Below are 12,475 nucleotides of genomic sequence, written 5' to 3' on the forward strand. Positions count from 1 at the left end.
GCAGCCTATGTCAGATCGGCTCAAACACTTTCCAGACGTTACCGTATATAGTATTACTTGCCCAGTTTCTCATAAACATGATGCTAAACTATAACACCATAATGCAATCTGTTCAGGTACAGCAGAGCGTATCAAGTTATGAGTAACTACTAACTGAAACTTAATGCAGAAAACACATTTGAATATTGCTGCCACCCAGAGTTCATTTTCAAACGTACTCTTCTGCATGCAGTATCACCTGCTCAATCTGCACATTTGTGGAGATGGCTTAGTTAGTTAATTATCAATTCAAAACATGCACAAATGCACACAAGTGAGGCATTTTTATTTTTATTTATTTTGTAACACTTCGAACATAACTTATTAAAATTATAGAAAATCTCAAAAAATCCAAAAGCATTCAATGACAGGGAAATATTACTTTCCACCACCTGAAGGTTTCACCCATCATTTTGATTGGGAATAAGAATCCTTGGGAATAATGGCAACCACTGTGCTATGGGGAATATTTTTGTGCACAGAAATCAGGCAAGCAAATCAGAATTCAACTTTTAATGAGTAGGCCAAACTTAACACTGACTGGGCAGCCTTTTTAATATTTTGTACCGGTACATTAGATTAGAAGCAACATTCAGTAATTGTTTACAATTCACTAAATAAGGCTAATGTCTTGCTATAGTGATCCCAATCCTCAGTTAAATACAGGATGGACACTAAAGGAAAGGGGGCGAGAGAGAAAGGAGTACTTCATATCGTTTACAAATGCTTGAATCCACTAGGAGAGGATGGATTGGTTAACAAGTTACAACCTGTCATTCGAGAATCGTTTCACCACCAAAGGCTGCAATATTTAGACTTTCCTGCATAAACACAAAAGGGAGACGGGTACACATTGCGTTTTTATCAATAAATAGAACTTTAAATTTAAACCTGGCTGTTATTGTAATTTTGATTATATTTACACCCTTATCCCACGGAGATAACATATGGCACTAAATGCCATTGAATAGTGCTTAGCATGTGTAATAAAGAGCAGGGGTAGTGAGAATAGGGCCGAGAATAGTGTACATGAAGAGACACTGCATTATTATGCTCCTGTAGCCTTTACTGCAATCATATTCGTGACTCAGATGACGGCCAGGAAAATATGCCTTCAGAGTACAGACACCATGGTATATTCGAATTCCACAGTAAGATTTGTCTCTTTTCCTGCCATCACACACACCCTACAACTTAACACTTTAAAAATGGGATGCACTACTGCTCCAGATTCCACAATTCCTTCCCATGAAGATACACAGGTAAAGAGAACATTTCTCATCATTATTGGCCATTTACTTTGCAACGACAAAGGTCAAATCAGACCAGATAGAGCCCCAAAAGAAATCCCCAAAGCAAAAACAATCAAATAAAACAAAACATGTTTTTTTTTGTTTTCTGAGAATACACTGCACCACAGCAGTGAGCACTTTAGCCACGACTTTGTACATTAGAGGCTGGAGATCGAGTAAAAGGGAGTAGTATGTAGTTTCTCAGAAAAAAAAGAAGTTAAATGCTAAGAGGGTGGTTATTAGTACACCATTCATGATAGATACAGAGTAAATGGTATGCAAAAAAACAAAACAAAGAGTGTGAATTGTGAATAGGTTGTGTGTGTGTGTCTATAACTGCATGTGTTGATTTATTTTTCTCCATCCATTGAGAGAATGCGTGTCTTGTCTTGCAGGAGCAGTGAAGACTTAAGAGTCAATCTACTTTGGGTGAAGGAGAAAAGGACGACGGGGGATGACGTTGAGGCAGTTAACTGCGACGGGTGAGGCTGGTCAAAGGGGCTTGAATGAAAGAGGCGAGTTCAGACTGTGGTTGTCGAGTGCGGACTGGTGGCTTTTCCAACGTGTAATGACATCACTTGTTGGGGGGGATGTATGCTTCCAGCAGTTGCTGAGAAAAGGTGTTGACCTTTTCTGCGCCTCGTACCTCGTGGGGCAGCAGCGGTAACTTAATTATGTGGAAATCTTCATACAGGTCCTCCATCTGTAGAGAGACATTTGGATATTATTTAATTGACGATGACTTTAACACAAAAGTTATTTTTCCCGTACAATTAGATGCTTTTCTAGTACTGGCAGGGGCCCCAGTAGGAACTGATACTAGGTGCAACAATCAAAAGAGAGCTGACAAGAATAGCAAAGAGACAGATCTACATGTGTTGCATCGATTTTTTTGACTTTCCAAAAGAAAAACAAATGTTTAAGTAGTAGTGAAAATAGCAGATCTATCTACATGCTCACAACACAGCACAAAGCAATGCGTTGTGAGCTTGTAGATCTGCTATTTTCACTAGCTCAGTCTCAGGGAGACATCAAATCTCTTTTTTGGGTCACAGGTTAAAAGGTTTAGGAACCACTGCTATACTGTGCTGCCCAAAATAACATTTGACATGCAGCGTTTAGTCAATAATTAAGCTCAAGATAAATAGCATACACTTTAACTAACAAAAAAACCATTGCATACCTGATCTAAATATTTTGACTGAATCTTATGGCGGGCCTCACACATCCTGCACGGTCTGTCTGTATCGGGGAAAACCAGCTGGTTGACAATGATGTTGTGTGTGTCGATACGGCACTTGGCCAGCTCCTGGATCAGCCTCTCCGTCTCGTACAGCGACAGGAACTCGGCGATGCATACACAGATGAAGGTGGTCTGCTCCTGATGGACAGTAGGTAAGGAAAGGGTCGGAGACAAGTCAATAAAGCCCCGTTCAGATGTTGTGCCGGCGATGTGTCGGCAGACATTTGATGTTGGTGTCGTGTGAAAACGGCCGTGCACCGACATTTGAGTGGCGGCAATGTCGTTTCGGCATTTATGTCTGCTAGGGACCGGGTGCAGTACATAGTTCAGACAAGTCATTGGTCCGACAAATGACACCTCATCTCCTAACCCAACCATAACCGCAAGCACGGGAGCAGACACTCACATGTCAGACTAATGCCCTGTCTGAAAAGCGTCCACCTCCGCTAGGGACCTACAGCCGACGACAGGGGCATTTCTGCAACATAGACCTCATGGAAAGTCATTTGGGATCAAGATACGTAGGAAAATGAGCCTTTAATGGGGTTTCTTCCCATGTTCCCAACCACCAAAGGCAGACAAAGTGCAAACTTTGTAAATAAAGAACGAACACATGAGTGTGTACAAGGTACAATGATCTGCAGTTACAATATAGTCATAAGAACAGAAGAGGAAAGATTCTATATGTACATTGTGAGGAATATGCCTACATATTTAGTTATTTCAATCAGCGACAGCATGGTGCTCTTATAAGTCGTATAACGGTTTGTCTTACAGGGTCTTTGAACTGCTCACTGACAGAGCGGATGACGGGCAGGGTCTCTTCTAGCTTGGAGGCGAGCTGGTCTGCGTTCATATCCCCCAGACCCAGCATATTACACATCTGGAAAGATAAAGACACATATAAAGAGGTTTATATCCCACAGACCCAGCATATTACACATCTGGAAAGATAAAGACACATAAAGAGGTTCATATCCCCCAGACCCAGCATATTACACATCTGGAAAGATAAAGAGACATAAAGAGGTTCATATCCCCCAGACCCAGCATATTACACATCTGGAAAGATAAAGAGACAAAGAGGTTCATATCCCCCAGACCCAGCATATTACACATCTGGAAAGATAAAGAGACATAAAGAGGTTCATATCCCCCAGACCCAGCATATTACACATCTGGAAAGATAAAGAGACATAAAGAGGTTCATATCCCCCAGACCCAGCATATTACACATCTGGAAAGATAAAGAGACATAAAGAGGTTCATATCCCCCAGACCCAGCATATTACACATCTGGAAAGATAAAGAGAGGTTCATATCCCCCAGGCCCAGCATTATTACATTATAAGTGTAAAGAAAAAAAGAGCAAAAATTAATTAACAAAATTAATTAAAAAGTAACAGGACTTTTCCTGTTATGTCTCACCTGAGAGATGAAAGGGCTAATCTGGTTTTTAATCTGCATGAGTCGGCCCAGACCTCGCTCCACGATGGTGGGGAAGTTGAGCAGCCGCAGCGTGTGGCCAGTAGGGGCAGTGTCAAACACCACCACTGAGAAGTTCATGCCTTTCACTAACCTGGTGTATAGAAAACAAGGTACAGTTATACAGTATAAGCCTAATCATGTGGGGCTAGGATAAACTGGTGGCGAGTATAAATTAAATATGCCTCAACACACTGTGGTTCAATCTGAAATCATCTGGTCATTCAAAGTGACACATCATGTTGTGTCAAACTACCTGCATCTAATGAATAAATAATAATTTGGTCAGCACTCGTTGGCGGTATTTGTCACTGTATATTTGCATATACAGAGAAATGTGGTATCTGCATTTGATTTAAGCTACCCTAAAGCTGGACTCAGACTGCAAGTTAAACGGGGTGATTTGGGGTCGTAAGGGGGGAGGGGAGTTGCACCACTCAGTTCACACGGGTGTGAGTCTAGCTCAAGTATCAGGAGCAGTGGGTGATGCAAGGGCAATGCTGCAGGGAGCAGTTAGGGGCTAAGTATCTTGCTGCAGGGAGCAGTTAGGGGCTAAGTATGTTGCTGCAGGGAGCAGTTAGGGGCTAAGTACCTTGCTGCAGGGAGCAGTTAGGGGCTAAGTATCTTGCTGCAGGGAGCAGTTAGGGGCTAAGTATCTTGCTGCAGGGAGCAGTTAGGGGCTAAGTATCTTGCTGCAGGGAGCAGTTAGGGGCTAATTATCTTGCTGCAGGGAGCAGTTAGGGGCTAAGTATCTTGCTGCAGGGAGCAGTTAGGGGCTAAGTATCTTGCTGCAGGGAGCAGTTAGGGGCTAAGTATCTTGCTGCAGGGAGCAGTTAGGGGCTAAGTACCTTGCTGCAGGGAGCAGTTAGGGGCTAAGTATCTTGCTGCAGGGAGCAGTTAGGGGCTAAGTATCTTGCTGCAGGGAGCAGTTAGGGGCTAAGTATCTTGCTGCAGGGAGCAGTTAGGGGCTAAGTATCTTGCTCGGGGACACTTCGACACGTAGACCGGGACGCGAACTGCGGACCTTCTGTTTCCTTATGCACTCACTCACCTAGTAGGGGTGTTATGCACTCACCTAGTAGGGGTGTTATGCACTCACCTAGTAGGGGTGTTATGCACTCACCTAGTAGGGGTGTTGAGCGCAAGCTTAAGAAAACACAGGCCAGTTACTCTAAACCAGCATATCTAAAAAATAAATTCACACAGATGTGATAGGCATCAGCTAACCTCATGACCTCGGCATAGCTCATGGCCTCATCGATGCCAGGGAAGGCGCTCATGGCTTCCTGCATCATCTTCTTTCCCATGCTGAGCATGTTGTCTTCCTCAAAGAACTCATCGGGCAGCTCTGCCACACCCAGGCTAGGGTCAATTTCCTGCACACACACACACACACACACACACACACACACACACACACACACACACACACTTACAAATATAGAATGTAGGGATGCACCGATATGGAAATTCTTTACCGATAGCGATGTTTAAAGTAACATCAATTTAGCCGATACTGATACCAATATGGTTATTTAGTTTTTTCCCCCTTGTGTGTCAGGGAAACAAATAAATCTTCAATACAAGAAATAAATGTTCAGAATCTACAGCTTGGTAGTAGGCTGCAGATAACCAACACACCAACATAGCTAACACAAAATGTATACATGCTTATCAACAACAGATAAATATCGGCTAGTGCCATGACTGCCAACAGTTAATGTCAGTTTCATTTGTCGATACTGATATTGACCGATAACAGCAAATATAGGCCTATATGTGATATGTGGCCGATACATCAGTGCATCCCTAATAGAATGGGTTTGGTTTATTGTAAGCTGAACACCCCTGGGCCATTTTTGTGAGGTATATAATGACGACCAGCAGCCCTGTACTGAGAATTCTTTCAATAAAATGAATACGTGTAGCGGTTAAGGAAATGTGAACTTTTTTTTTAAACCTTTATTTAACCAGTAAAATCACATTGAGACTGCATCTCTTTTACAAGTGGGAACTGGCCAAGAGGCAGAAATAAAAATTACACTTCAATACCACATGGTCAATGTTACATTTTGAACCAGCAAATACAACATCTATAATACACCTTAAAGTACCTATGCATAAATACAACAAGTCACCTGTCCTACTTTTTTAGTAGCAGGGCAAAATACACCATATACACAATCTCCACGATCTGAGCCGATATAATAAATATATAGGCATGAACATAGGCTAGTACATATCCAAACATGTGCAAGTGTTGGATTGTACATCAAAGATGATCCTTTTGAAACTTCTCAAGGGAACTTTCAAAGCCAATTTTAGTCTGGACTGTAGATCATTCCACGACCAAGGGCCAAAGAAGGCCAGACATTTTTTTACCCCCCTCGGATTTGAATGCTGGTACTACACACCGCAGCAAAGCATTTGACCTGAGGTTTAGGCCGTTTTGGACCAGATCGAATTTGGATGAAATGTAAGACGGCAGGTCACCCAGATGGCGTTATAAATGAAAATATGCCAATGCTGAAGCCTGCGAGCTGCCAATGAGAACCAACCGACTGCAGCATACAACGTGCAGTGATGTGTTCTGAAAGGTGCATTTGTTATGAATCTCAATGCAGCAAGGCAAACCTATAAATGGTATCACCATAATCCAATTGGGACAGAAAGAGACCAATGACCAGTTTTTTACGAGCTGAACAAGCAAAACAAGCCTTCAATCTGTAGAAGAAACCCAGAGTGAATTTAAGCTTTTTGCACAAGGAATCAATATGAAATTTGAAATTTGACCTCAACCGTTAGTTGACAAATCTTCAAGTCTTCTACAAATCTACACGCCACAAGGACGACACACACAAAAGGAATGAAACAAGCATACAGAGTTGTATTTATTTCATGCAAGATTTTGCAAAAAAAGAAAACCCCAAAAAAACCATGGACGCTAACACTCTTCTCTACAAGCTGGGTCACTTACCATGGCAAAAAGGTTCTCATAGCCCATAACCTTAGTGGGGACCTTTGAAAACTTCTGGTCAAAAGCATCAGAGATGTTATGTGCAGGGTCTGTGGAGATGATGAGCACACTCTCTCTCACTGCAGCCAGCTGGACAGCCAAACTACAGCTAGAAGGGAAATGGGCAGAGGTTTCTGGCAGGGCACTTCATACAGACTGTAGAAGGTCATTGTTTGTGGCAGCAACAAGTGGACTAACTATTATTCAACTACACCAGTGGTTTTCAGACCTGGTCCATTATTTATTTAGCATTTGAGCCACGGACGACCAATTGATGAGATTTTGCTTCTCACACCCAAGACAAACATTGATCAAAATAACAATTATTCTACATTCTCTAATTGTGTAGACTTCTTGTAAATTAAGTAATGTTTAACAATAATTTAACTATTGAGTGTAAAATCTAAAATGAAACCAGGTGGGCCCATAACCGTAAGTTTGATTCGTGGTTTGATTTTACATTCACCAACTTTGATTGATTGATTCTGCAAACAGTTTGCAGAATTACAGTACATTTCAAGTTCAACTGTGAGTGGACGACCCGATAAAGCATTACACTTGTTTACAAGAGGGTCCACCTTGTTCAATTCATCAAAACATTTTAGAGAAGTACAAATAGACACTTCTATATAGTCAAAGAACAGAACAGGAATTCATCATAAAGAAGGTAAAAAGGGAAAAGAAACATAGACAGTGTTTGGGGTGGGGGGTGTGAACTCTCCATCATTTAGCTGGGGACCACCTGAAACCCACTCAAGGGGTTCTACTGATGGTCACCGGACCACTGGTTGAAAGCCACTGAACTACACAAATAAGTATTAGTAGGTCATCGATATTATTGATTAAAAAATAATCAAATAGGTTGTTGCTGCTATAACCTGCTAACTAACAAGCAGCAGCAGGTAACACATTCCTTGCCAGCTTATGACAGCGCAATAACAATTTCATTTTCTATATAATAATAAAAGCAAAAGCTGCTAACGGGAAAGAAAACTCTCTTGTAAACAAGTGTAATGGTGTCGTCCACTCACATAACAGTTTTTGTATTGAGTTGTGCTTGAACTGTACTGTAACTCTGCAAACTGTTACAATACATACTTAAATCAATCAATCAAGGATGACGATGAAGATGTCATCATGTCAGTTTATAACAATATAATCTCATCTTGCTCAAAAGTGCTAACGTTGTTAGCCAAATAGCATATGCTAGCCAGTGGAATTTAATTCTAAGCAGACGTACGTGATTTAAGTAGCCCAACTTTGCAAACACCCCATTTTATTGCTAATCTACCGTTAGCTATCAACGTTAAGTACACCCAAGCCGTGTTAAAATACGTCATAAATAGTCTTCATGGCTAGGAATCAAGTTAACATGAACGTCCATTGCACTGTGCTAAACAAGCTAGCGTTGAAACGTGAGAATGCCATGACGTGGAGATTATTAGAAGCAGGATTTCCCCTCAAACTTACCTACATGTTGTTTTACCAACACCGCCCTTTCCACCCACAAAGATCCATTTCAAAGATCTCTGTTCGATAATGTTCTTCAGGGTCGGTTCTAAGGGTTCAACATCGGGTGCATCTTCGAATTCGTCTTCCAATGAAGCTGCCATCTTGTCTGTGGGGTCAGGTGGGGAGCTGGACCAGCTGATCCACCGTGGCTGGCTGGGGGAAGAGGAAGCTAGGAAGGCTGTACCAACAGTGGTTCCCAAAGTGGGGTCCGGAGACCCCCAGGGGCCCTTGATGGAGTTCCAGGGGGTGCCCAGCTAAATGATAGTTTGGAACCAAATGGACCCTTATGGGTCTTAGCTCTGATCCATAGGACCAGAGCTGGTGGGTCTGTAACTAACTAACCAAATGGACACACTCTCAGAGTTAAAATTTAACTCTGAGAGTGTGTCCATTTGGTTACATTTGTACACTCTCAATGTTAATTTAACTTAAAGGTATATTCAGTGATTTCACTTAATTCAAATATCCCTTATTTTTTTGTTTTGTTGTGATAATCCTCCCTACTATAGAGTGTGCTGGCCATATAAGGAGTTCCTCCCTGTCCCCAGTTAACCCCTGGGGGTAAAAAAACCATAGGTTTCGTTTTTGACTCTCTATCCTGATTGGACGAAAGGCTGGGTCCCACAGCCAAAAACGAAACCTAAGGTTTTTTGAGTGAAATCACTGTATATACCTTTAAATTAACATTGATTTTACAATCTAAATCGGGGTCTCGGAGATAGAAATGCCATTAAATGTGGGTCCGTCAAACTGGGTGTCCTTGAAATTAAACGGGTTGAGAATCACTGCTAGAGCTGTAGAAATCTTCTCTTTGTGATGCCAGAGAGAGCAGTGCTTGTCAAACATTCATAATTCAAAGGAATACAGCCACCCCAAAGGACTACTATATCTGCATCTACCTATATCAGGTATATTCAGTGATTTTACTCAAAAAACCGTAGGTTTAGTTTTTGGCTGTGGGACCCAGCCTTTCGTCCAATCAGGATAGAGAGTCAAAAACGAAACCTACGGTTTTTTGACCCCCAGGGGTTAACTGGGGACAGGGAGGAACTGGAGGAAATGGCCAGCACACTCTATAGTAGGGAGGATTATCACAACAAAACAAAAAAATAAGTGATATTTGAATTAAGTGAAATCACTGAATATACCTTTAAGTAGACATGCTGCTACCTTTAAACACATCTTAAATCTGAGTTTTTCTTTTGTATACTATTTAAATAGTCCTGAGAAAAAAATGCTGCAAATTCTGTCCCCAAAAAATGCTTACATTGTCAAAGCATGTGTGTCAAAAAAGCTTTATACCCTGTATAACATGTATACATAATGATGCAATGTGACATAGCTGTTTACAAAATGCTGTAACCCCTCCCACTACATATACTTTCCCATTTTTCAACTGTTTTTATTGTATTTTGATTGCATGCTTTGGCAATGTAAACACCCGACCCCTGGCCTGGTTGGACCACACTTAAAGTGTGCTACTGCTAATAGGTCTCAAGCGAATCTTCTTAGGCCTAGGGCAGTATGGTTCTCAAAGGGTTTTCATATTATGAAAGACCCCCAAATAGATATGCCTATTTTGGCTGCTGACCCCAAGAAGTTCACAACTAGATTGGCTAGATTTCCCAATAGGCTAGAAGTGTTTCAGCTGTTCAGGAACCCCTCCCAAGAACCCCTGGGATGACAAGTGAGAGCAAAAATGATGCAACTCATGCTCAACTCAATTTATTGTCATGATCAGGTTCACACATTTTATGGTTCACAAAAGGTGAAATTATTTGTCATACAAGCTCCAGAAATACATAGGCTAGAAGGAAAACAATTGTCAGATATCAATATGGGTAGTGTAGTGTGAAATAATGTCTGTGGTTAAAATATCAGTGGGATGGCATGAAGCAGCAGCAGGTGAAACCATATTTAAGGTGAAAAACATCAACACAATAAGACAGTTAAACAGCAGCAGGTATAATGACAGCATATAATATAATATAATATAGTCATATTATATCACAATATAGGCTAGTAAGGCTACACAGACAGAAATGTGTTGTCAGAAAAGCCTGGCGAGTACATGTTATCTCTTTGGTTAATTTGTTGGTGGTGTGGGGGGTGGTCATGCATTACACAGACAGTACACCAGATTGGACCAAGGGATGGTAGTTAGTGGCACTGTCTAACCATGACTGATTTGCTCCAAATCTGTGAATGCTGGCCCAGAACCTCAGAACCAATGCATATTGTGGACCAAAGTGGGGCCGTTCTTGACATTCTTTTTTGTTAGTTTTCCCCCCTAATGCCCAGAACTGCCCCTAATTTCACTTGATATTTTCTGTGTTCTAGCAACATGGGGTGGGGGTATTAAAAGATGAACATTGATATTTGTTGTTATCCAGTCCATGCTTAGAAATTTAACTTCTAGTTCTATATGGGCTATTCTAACATTATACATTTATATTTGAGAAGTTAATGCACAAAATGTTCAAAGAAAAACTTTACACATCAGCAGCAGCATCAAGTGAACGGCATCAACAAAACAGGCACGTATATATGGAAACTCTTCTTCATGCCAGTTCCAAAGACCCTGAGCCACAAACAGTGCAAACATTTATTTACATTTGCATGCTGTAACTACAGGATATTGCATTTGTCTCCACATGCACTTTCTAATCACTTCACCTGCTCCCATCTCAGTGCTGCCATCAGGGCCAACAGCAGTCCTCCTCAATCCACCACCTCCATCTTCGCTTCCCCGACAGTGCCATGCCAAAATCTTCAGCTGTGTCGTCTGAGCCCTCACACAAGCCATCCCTCTGGGAAAGGAACAGCTTCGCGACCATAGGCGGAGCTTGAAGTTGACGCTGGGGGGTGCGACTGCTTGGCCAACGACACCCGCGCGCACGCGTAGCGTGCACGCGCAATTTTTTTAACCTTTATTTTATTATTTTAGCGTTTTTACAATGCCCTAACCCCTAAAAATGAGTTATTTAGGTAGTACAGCAGCTCACACACATGCACTACAGCCATACAGCGAGTCATCATATCATGATAAGAGAGATGATTACAAACTACAGTCAGAAGCCAGAAGGTATTAAAGTGTGCAGTTCACCCCCTGAACCCCCCCAAGCTCCGCCCATGTTCGCGACCCATCTGCTTTCTCACAATCGGTGTGACGCAGCCATCGTGGCCAAAAAACTGGACCCAAATCGACCCACTGGTAACAGAGGCTGCACGTGCTCCTGAGCACCAAAAAGTCTCTGACCAGACGGGCAGTATCTGAGGGTAGAGAACCGAGATCCAAATCCTCTGCTTCTTTTTCTAGTTTCCTGTGGTAGACTGTGGCGCGCTCGGTCAGGTCCGGAGAAGCACTGACGTTGAACCCATCCTTGAAAATGGTAAAGTTTGGCAGGTGTGCAGCTTGTGTGTCGTCACGGTGGGGCACAGGGTGAGCGTCACCCTCATGTCTTACCTCTGAAGCCAAGACCCCTGCAGAAACATCAGGTGGTTGGTCTATGGACATCCAAAACGGGTCAAAGGAGGATCCCAGAACACGCAGGAGACGGGAACGACGCAGGTGTTTGGCTTTGGGTGCGTGATGGTGGTCGTCAGAGCTTATTGACAGCGAATACGGTTGAATGGGCTGCGAAGATGTGCTTAAACTGTCTCTCAATTGCACCAATGCCATATTCCAAGCTGTGTCTTGTTGGGTTCCAGCAGTAGTCTCATTCAGCATGAGCTCCTCCTGAGGTAGGTAATTTGAAGCAAAGACTATGATCCCATTTCCATTTAGGACAGACATACACATCCAGTACAGAAAGATCTTCAAACTAATCCGTCTGGACATCATGGATGTTAGGCTAAAATAATATAATACACTGTATTGTTCTGCTT

The 12,475-nt window shown here is 42.2% G+C and overlaps 2 protein-coding genes across 2 annotated transcripts; both read right to left on the minus strand.

Annotated features, from left to right (window-relative positions):
• Positions 1–537: 537 nt before the first annotated feature.
• get3 (guided entry of tail-anchored proteins factor 3, ATPase) lies at positions 538–8,708 on the minus strand. The gene is made up of 7 exons (XM_083766170.1): positions 8,546–8,708; positions 7,037–7,184; positions 5,287–5,435; positions 4,003–4,153; positions 3,350–3,457; positions 2,515–2,712; positions 538–2,034 (listed from the first exon to the last, which is right to left on the minus strand). The coding sequence occupies exons 1-7, from the start codon at positions 8,686–8,688 to the stop codon at positions 1,906–1,908; spliced, it is 1,026 nt and encodes a 341-aa protein (XP_083622296.1). The 5' UTR covers positions 8,689–8,708; the 3' UTR covers positions 538–1,905.
• A 2,967-nt stretch (positions 8,709–11,675) lies between these two features.
• Positions 11,676–12,269, minus strand: LOC310858365 (noggin-2-like; the record flags this gene model as incomplete). Its single annotated transcript, XM_083764474.1, has 1 exon — positions 11,676–12,269. The coding sequence occupies one exon, from the start codon at positions 12,267–12,269 to the stop codon at positions 11,676–11,678; it is 594 nt and encodes a 197-aa protein (XP_083620600.1).
• Positions 12,270–12,475: the final 206 nt, after the last annotated feature.

Source organism: Protomyctophum parallelum, assembly GCF_964188405.1.
Source record: "Protomyctophum parallelum genome assembly, chromosome: 5".
NCBI lineage: Eukaryota > Metazoa > Chordata > Actinopteri > Myctophiformes > Myctophidae > Protomyctophum > Protomyctophum parallelum.